Raw genomic sequence first — 8,889 nt, 5'->3', positions numbered from 1 at the left:
CCTGGCTCCACCATCTGGGATTAGGAAACATCATTGCCTTGAAATTCACCCGGCAGGATGAAAAAGGGTTGCTGTCCGGCTCACCGTAAATTGTCAATGAGAGACAGACATTGTAGTTGCTGTCTGTGCTCCTGGACATTGACACACAAAGTTGTTCAGAGGAGAGAAGCTCTGGAAACCTCATCCTGTTGCCTAACCCAGAGAAAGGCTTTGGGGGGCATCCGATATAATTTTTGTTGTTATCATTCTTTGCCAACGTCGTTTCCACCAAGCGCTTCCTTTTTCTTTAATATATAAATTTATTGATTTTTTATTTTTGACTGCGTTGGGTCTTTGTTGCTGCATGAGGGCTGTCTCTAGTTGCGGCGAGTGGGAGCTACTCTTCGTTGTGGTGCGCGGGCTTCTCATTGCGGTGGCTTCTCTTGTGGAGCATGGGCTCTAGGTGCGCGGGCTACAGTAGTTGTGGCGCACGGGCTCAGTAGTTGTGGCTCACGGGCTCTAGAACGCAGGCTCAGTAGTTGTGGCGCGTGGGCTTAGTTGCTCCGCGGCATGTGGGATCTTCCCGGACCAGGGCTCGAACCAGTGTCCCCTGCGTTGGCAGGTGGATTCTTAACCACTGTGGGAGGTCCCGCCCTTCCTTATTTGATGATCTGAGCAGTGGGCAAACCCTCAGTCTTGGAGGTCATTATCATTATCAGCTGCTTGATTTTGGTCCAGCACCCACCTCCCCCCGAAGCTCAGATCTTCTGCCTGTAGGGTGGGATCAACCCAGTGAGAGAGATCTACGCTTTCCTGGAAGACCAACCCCTTAGCCGGGTAACTCCATGTAGATTCTGTGGTAAAGACAGATTCAGTGGAAGTGGAGGCTCTTGTTCCAAGCCCTGCAAATTGTCCCTAGAGGGCAAATTCACCAGCCTCCCTGTTTCCACTCTCTCCGGAGGCTCCGGTGAAAGATCATCGCTCCTTGGAGAAGAGGAAGAGGACAGAGGGGACTCAGACTGGGGGCTGGGAGAGCAGGGCCTCCAGGAGATCCCCAGGGTTGGACTCCTGGGTCCCCACTCACAGCCTGTGAGTGACCCTGGGCAGGTCATAGCACTTGAGACTGAAGATGTTCTTACCTGTAAAATGTGAACATATTAGTAATACAGTCTCTCCCTCCCAAGGTTAGGCTGAGGACTCAATGCCATCCTGCCCTGGGAAGTATTGGATTAGTTATCTGTGGCTGTGTAACAAGTTAGCCCCAAACTTAGCAGCTTAAAACAATAAATATTTATGATGTTGTATAGTTTCTGAGGTCACAGGAATCCAGGAATGGTGTTGCTGGACGATTCTAGCTCATGGTGTCTCGTGCTGTTGTAGTCAGATGTTATTCGGGGCTGCATGCAGTCATTTGAAGACTCCGCTGAGGCTGGAGAATCAGCTTCTCTGGGGTTCATCCCCATGGCTGTTGGCAGGAGGCCTCAGTTCTTGCCACACAGACCTCTCCATAGATAGGACTGCTCAAGCATCCTCAGCATGGCAGCTCGATTTCCCAGAGAGAGAGGGCCAGCCTCAGAAGTCACACTGTCATTTCCACAATATCCTGTTGGTTGCACATGTAGCCCTGCTCCGTGGAAGGAGACAACTTTAGGGTGTAAATACCAGCCACTACCTAGGACACCACTTGATTCTCAGGATTTATGTGGTGGTTTTTACTTTTATGGTTATTATCAGCACTGAGCATCCCCGTGACTTTCCTATCAGGTCCTACATAATCTTAGTCCACTTTCTGCCCTGGTCACTCTGCTCCAGTAACACTGGACACCGTGATTCTCCTCCATAAGATAAAACGATTCCAGCCTCCAGAACTTTGCACCTGCTGTTCCCTCTGCCTGGAGACCTCTACCCTGAGGTCCTCCCACGTCTGATGCGGAGTCCTGCAGCTCCAAAGTCACCTTCTTAGAGAGACGTCTTCCCCTCATCATTCACCTAAATTAGATGCCTCACCCTCACCCCAAACCCTGTCCCTCTCCTTTTACCGCATTTAATTTTTCTCGGAGTTCTTGAAATTTTCGGAAAGCATTTTTTTTCTTTTCTTTTTTTTTTATCCGAAAGCATTTTGATTCTCTAAAAAAAAATCTCTTTCCGTGTCCACTGTTGGTTTCCCTGACCAGGAACTCGAAGTTCAATCTCATGAGAACAGAGATGCTCTGTGTCTTATTTCTTGCTGTATCCCTAGTGCCTAGAACTCTCAAAAATATTTACTGAATGGACAGCAGAACTTCAACTTATGATAAATAGAACTCTGCCTACCAAGGGAGGGTTGAGAAGGACAGGGCAGTGAGAGAAGGAAGGGGTGGGAGCTCAAATAAATGTCATCCATTTTTTAAGCATTTATTTATTTTTCAGATATTTATTGGGGGGCACTGGGGACACCGCAGGGAGTGAAACATTCCTAGTCTCTGTTCTCAGGTAGCTGACAGCATTGGGGGAGACGGGTAAACTCATAAATATGGCATATTTAACAGGTGTGATTCCTGAAGAACAGGAGAAAGAAAGTGTGTGTGTGTGTTTGTGTGTGTGTGTGTGTTTGTGTGTGTGTGTCTGTGTGTGTGTGTTTGTGTGTGTCTGTGTGTGTGTGTGTGTCTGTGTGTGTGTCTCTGTGTGTGTGTGTGTGTGTGTGTGTGTGTGTGTGTGTGTGTGTGTCTGGAATCCCGTCTAGGGTATGGGCTGGCTTTCCTGGGAAGTTATGTTTGAGTTGTGACCTGGAGGAGGAGAAGGGGTTAGTTAGCTGGTGAGAGGGGTCTTTGGACTGGCGGTAGAGGAGGCATTCCTGGCCTGGGACAGCTTATTGGAAGGTTCCGGAGAGGCCGAGAGGTCTCCTGAGGCCATTTAACTAGGGCGATAGGGAGCCCTGGAAAGGTTCTTTCTCTCCCTTCTATTTATTTATTTATTTTTTTTTAAAGGAGAACTTTTAATATTTATTTACTTATTATTTATTTCTTTTGGCTGTGCCGGGTCCTAGCTGTGGCACGCGGGATCTTTTAGTTGCGGCATGCGGACTTCTTAGTTGCGGCATGCATATGCCATCTAGTTCCCCGACCAGGGATGGAACCCGGGCCCCTTGCATTGGGAGCACGGAGTCTACCCGCTGGACCACCAGGGAAGTCTCTCTCTCTCTTTTAAATCGATGGTATTCTTGGTTTTGTTGTTGAAAAGGTAACATACTCACTCATGGTTAAAAAGTAATCCAAACTGTAAAAACAAGGTATGGATATGACACAACTCCCCAGAGGCAGCCACTTTTACTACATATTGTGTCCTTCCTGGGAATTTTCTATGCAGATACAGATATACATTTATATAAATATATTTTATATGTATATATTTCTGCCTTGTTTTTAAAAATCACAAATGGTAGCATGCTATACACACTGTTTTTTTCCTTTGAAATATATATATATATTCAAAGGATATATTCCTTTGAATATAATATATATTGTATATATAATTTGGTAATATATGATATCTAATACACACACACACATACCTATTGCCAAAGTGTAATAAAAAATTAAAAGCCTGACTCTTAGGCACATGTAATAAGTGCAGGTCAAAGATTTATTTAAATCCTGAATGAGGGAACTGGCTGTTTCAAAGGAGAATTCAAAGAACAGAGGTTAATACCATTATTCAGGAAAGGCATGCCAAAAAAAGTTGGTCACTTTAGCTATGAAGTTAGTTCAAGTCCTACAGGGCAGCAAAACTAACCTCTGAGGTTATCTTTTCTACCAGAGACAAATGATTGACAACCAAACTTCTGGAAGTTACCATTTACCTTGTCAGTGTCTGGATCCTAATCGATAGTGGACAATCCATTGAACAAAGGTACAGTCCCCTAGAAAAGGAAATAATGCTTGGGTTGGTCTGCTAGATGAGGCTCCAGGACAACCAGGAAGTGACATGCTGTCATCCTTTTGTCTCATTGCCAAGTTTAAGATAATCTTTCTTAACTATATACTAGAGGTCTTTTCAAATCCATTCATAGAGGACAACCTTATACCTTTTAAATGACTTCACAGTATTCTCTTGCATGGATGTGACATAACCTTAACATAACGTACCTGATTGACATAATTTACTTACTATGTCCCCTTTGGTGGTCATATAGGCTGCTTCCACATTTTGGCAATTATAAACACACTGCATGAAAAGTCCTAGCTTGGGTGGAGAGGAATAAATTAGGAGTTTGGGATTAACAGATATACACTACTCTATATAAAAGAGATAAACAACAAGGACCTACTGTATAGCACAGGGAACTATATTCAGTATCTTGTAATAAACTATAATGGAAAAGAATATGAAAAATAATATATATATGTAGAACTGAATCACTTTGCTGTACACCAGAAACTAACACAACATCGTAAATGAACTATACTCCAATAAAAGAAAAATCCTAGCATAAAGTCTATGCAAACATCTGCTTGCAAATAATAATAACTGACCACAGTTTTGTAGCATTTACTACATGTCAGGTGTTATTTTAAGTATTTGATGCACATTAATTCATTTGACCCTCACATCAACCTAAAGATCTAAGTTCTATTTTCATTTCCATTTTCTTTTTTTATAAATTTATTTATTTTATTTATTTATTTTGTGGCTGTGTTGGGTCGTCGTCATGGCATGTGGGCTTTTCATTGCGGTGGCTTCTCTTGTTGCAGAACATGGGCTCTAGGTGCGCAGGCTTCAGTAGTTGTGGCACGTGGGCTCAGTAGTTGTGGCTCACGGGCTCTAGAGTGCAGGCTCAGTATTTGTGGCGCACGGGCTTAGTTGTTTAGCGGCATGCGGGGTCTTCTTGGACCAGGGCTTGAACCTGTGTCCCCTGCAGTGGCAGGTGGATTCTTAGCCACTGTGCCACCAGGGAAGTCCCTCATTCCCATTTTCTGATGAGGTGACCGAGGCACATTGAAGGCAAGTTCCTGGCACCAAGGAAAGATGGCATTTTTCTTTGATAAATGTTTCCAATTCGTTCCATCCACATTGCCACCGCCCTGACATGGGAAACCTGTTTCTCCACTCTGAGGGCAGCCTTGGAGTTACCAAGCCTCTTTGTTTTTTTTTAAATGATATTTTATTTATTTATTTTTGGCTGCTCTGGGTCTTCGTTACTGCGCACAGGCTTTCTCTAGTTACGGCGAGCGGGGGCTACTCTTCGTTGTGGTGTGCGGGCTTCTCATTGCGGTGGCTTCTCTTGTTGCAGAGCACAGGCTCTAGGCGCGCGGGTACCAAGCCTCTTTGATCTTTGCCAAGCTGATGGGTCAAAAACGGTTGTGGAGGATCATCGCTTACTGTCGTTTGACTGTGACTCTCCCTTGGGGTGACCATCTATCCCGATTTATCTGGGACTCTTCCAGATTTGGCACTGAAATTCCACATCCCTAGAAACCCTTCCATCCCTGGCAGACAGGGACAACTGGTCATCCTACTTACCCTGATTCTGCGTGAGGCTGAACATCTTTTTTGTGGTTCTAGAAGAAAAAGGATCTCAGACAAGGGAGTGGCAGGAAGATTTTTTAAAGGATAGAGTAGGAATAAGAGCTTCCATTTACATGCCCATTACAGCTTTCGCTCTCTGCTTTACAGAGCCTCACTGAAGCTTTGATGACCTTAAGCAGAGGGCTGTTTTATAGGTGGGGAAACTGAGGCACAGAGAGGGGGATACGTTGCCCAAGGTCACGCACCTAAGAAGAGACTGAGGCAGGATATGAACCACGCGGTGATGAACTGGGGAGTGCTTGAGTACCCACCCTTCTCTTGCAGGCCCACTGACCTGGGCCCCAGCATCCTCGAGGATCATGATGGCGTATATGAACCCGGGGCCCCACTATTCCGTCAACGCCTTGGCCCTGAGCGGCCCTAGCGTGGATCTAATGCACCAAGCTGTGTCCTACCCGAGTGAGTACGGTCCTTCTCCCCGCCACCCCCAGCTGGCCCCCATCTCCTGGGGACCTCTGGGGTCCCTTGCCCTCAGGAGGAGGAATGGGCACTTCCAGGGGTGACGTGAGGGCCGTACACCAGCCAAATGTGTTCACCTGTAAATGCCAAACACCCCTCCACATCTCTTAGGGATGCAGGTAACCATAGGGACCGTCATAGAAATAGAGGATAGTCGTTCCCTCTGGGGTGAAGGAGGGAAGCGATCTGGAAGGGGGACCTAGAGGAATCCCCACCTGTTAGCAGTGCTTTATTTCTCAAAGAAGGAAGCACTCTGTTTTTGGTGGCGTTATTCTTTAGGTGTTTTTTAAAAACTTTATTAAGTTGACTGTTATGGACCTGCCACTTTTATAGGCTGTGTATCCAAGATGTCATGTTTCAACTGCATGTCTTAGTGCAGAAGAAATTTTAGAAAGGGGATGAAAGTCAAACTCATATACCTCCTTACATGGCTAAAGCCAGTTCTCCTCAGGGAGAAGCATGAGCCCCCCAATGACAGACAAAGGGGGACCCCATTTTCCAGGGGGACAGAGTGAGGTCTAGAAGTTCAGGGAATCGGCACCCCCTTAGTTTGGGCAGTTGAACACTCAGAAGGAGCTTCTCAGCATCCCATGTACGCTCAGGACCTCACATCAGCAGATGAAGAGAATGGCGTCTCAGGTCACCTGAAGGTCCCATTTTCCTGTCCCTACACCAGGCGCCCCGAGAAAGCAGCGGCGGGAACGGACCACCTTCACACGAAGCCAGTTGGAGGAGCTGGAGGCCCTGTTTGCTAAGACTCAGTACCCGGACGTGTATGCCCGTGAGGAGGTGGCTCTGAAGATCAATCTGCCTGAGTCCAGGGTTCAGGTGGGGTGTTCTGGTCTCTGGATTCCTCTGGTCCTTCCTGGGACCCAGAGTGAAGGGAAGAGGGAGAGGTCGCAAAGTCACAGCCAAAGTCATAAAGTGTCCTAGTAATCCCTCGCCTCTATTATTTCGCTGGCGTCTTCTCTTACACTCCTACCCCTTCTCACTCTACTCCAGCAACACTGGCCCCTGGTCCTTCCTCTAGCATGCCCACCAAGCACACTCCTGCCTCAGGACCTTTGCACTCTCTGTTCCCTCTACCTGGAAGGTATATTCCCCATCACCCTCTTCAAGTCTTTATCAACCAATCAAGTCACCTTGCTAGTCAATGAGACCTACACCCCCTTTGGCATTTGAAGCCGCAACCTTCCCCTGCCACCCCACCCTGCTGCCCGCCCTTATCCTGATCAACTGGTTCTTTCATAGTATTTATCACTTTCTAAATACTATGTGATTTGCTGACTTCCTGTTTATTTTTAACCTGTCTCTCTCAACTAGAATGTCAGCTTCACTTGTGTGTCCCCAGAGTAGTAGAAGATGGTTAATCCATGCTTATTAACCAGTTGGATGGATGGACGGATGGATGGATGGATGGGTAAACGTGTATGTGTGCGTTTGTATGACTGTATGGGTGTACGATGTATGTATGAATGTATATATGCTTGTTTGTATGACAGTATGTGTACATCTGTGCATAGGATTGGACAGATGAAAGTATGTATGTATGTATATTGTATGTATATACACACAACTGTATGTCATCATTCCTGGGCACCATGAAGGCTCCCCCGGGCCTCCTTCCCGCTCACCCACCCCGACCTCCCCTCTCACCCCCAGGTCTGGTTCAAGAACCGCAGGGCTAAGTGTCGACAGCAGCGGCAGCAGCAGAAACAGCAACAGCAGCCCCCAGGGGCACCAGCCAAGGCTCGTCCTGCCAAGAGGAAGGCAGGCACCTCTCCAAGATCGTCCACGGATGTCTGTCCAGACCCGCTGGGCATCTCAGATTCCTACAGCCCCCCTCTACCCGGGCCCTCAGGCTCCCCCACCGCGGCGGTGGCCACGGTGTCCATTTGGAGTCCGGCCTCAGAGTCCCCGTTGCCCGAGGCACAGCGGGCTGGGCTAGTGGCCTCGGGCCCTTCTCTGACGTCGGCGCCCTACGCCATGACCTACGCCCCCGCCTCTGCTTTCTGCTCCTCCCCCTCGGCGTATGGGTCGCCGAGCTCCTATTTCAGCGGCCTGGATCCCTACCTTTCTCCCATGGTGCCCCAGTTGGGGGGCCCGGCTCTCAGCCCCCTTTCTGGCCCCTCCATGGGGCCCTCACTGACCCAGTCCCCCACCTCCCTGTCAGGCCAGAGCTATGGTACCTACAGCCCTGTGGACAGCTTAGAATTCAAGGACCCCACAGGCACCTGGAAATTCACCTACAACCCCATGGACCCCCTGGACTACAAGGATCAGAGTGCCTGGAAGTTTCAGATCTTGTAGAGGATTCTCCTTCTCCATCCCTTGTCCCAACTGCCTCCTTGCACATTGTCCCAGCCTGCCCTGGGGCGGCATCCCTGAGAAGGTGGCAGGAGCTGACCACCCCTTCCAAAGGTCATGGCCTCTTTGGCTCCGGTGCAACTTAGCCCAACCCAGTCCACCCCTTTCCTCCTGGGGGGCCCCATAAGTCTTAGTCATTCTCTCAACCCCAATGCCGTCTCGCATGGAGTCCAACCGGCATTTCAAACCATGAGCCCCAGACTCCAGAAACTGGTGCTGAGAATTCGCCCTGAGACAAAATTAAACCAAACGTGCAGCTGATTTGGGGTAATGGTTAGGTCAGAATCACGGTGTCCTTGAACAAACAGGGAGGGAGGCTCGATGCCTTCACTTTCCATTTGGGACACATCTTTAGCATATGAGTAGAGATCCTTCTAGAAACTCCAAAGACAGACTTTACAAAGCCCCAGGATGGAACCTTAGGCCAATTACACAGTTAAGTTCAGAAATTCATTTGACAATTTTACATATTTCACAAATGTCAGGTTTACATGATAGGCTTAGGGGGCTGTTTGATAT

General features: G+C 47.9%; 1 protein-coding gene across 1 annotated transcript; it reads left to right on the top strand.

The window, feature by feature from the left end:
- Positions 1-5,843: 5,843 nt before the first annotated feature.
- Positions 5,844-8,313, top strand: CRX (cone-rod homeobox). The gene is made up of 3 exons (XM_030874828.2): positions 5,844-5,943; positions 6,680-6,831; positions 7,666-8,313. Exons 1-3 carry the CDS (start codon positions 5,844-5,846, stop codon positions 8,311-8,313), a joined length of 900 nt encoding a protein of 299 aa, XP_030730688.1.
- The last annotated feature ends 576 nt before the right edge of the window (positions 8,314-8,889 follow it).

The sequence above is a fragment of the Globicephala melas genome, chromosome 19, assembly GCF_963455315.2.
Source record: "Globicephala melas chromosome 19, mGloMel1.2, whole genome shotgun sequence".
In the NCBI taxonomy this organism is placed as follows: Eukaryota; Metazoa; Chordata; class Mammalia; order Artiodactyla; family Delphinidae; genus Globicephala; species Globicephala melas.
Note: the sequence above shows the minus strand (reverse complement) of the source record. Positions and strands in the feature narration are given on the sequence as shown.

Coding starts and splice junctions, on each gene's coding strand:
- CRX (XM_030874828.2), top strand. CDS start 5,844: ATGATGGCGTATATGAACCCGGGGCCCCACTATTCCGTCAACGCCTTG. Junction 5,944..6,679: donor CCAAGCTGTGTCCTACCCGA/GTGAGTACGGTC, acceptor TCCCTACACCAG/GCGCCCCGAGAAAGCAGCGG. Junction 6,832..7,665: donor TGCCTGAGTCCAGGGTTCAG/GTGGGGTGTTCT, acceptor TCTCACCCCCAG/GTCTGGTTCAAGAACCGCAG.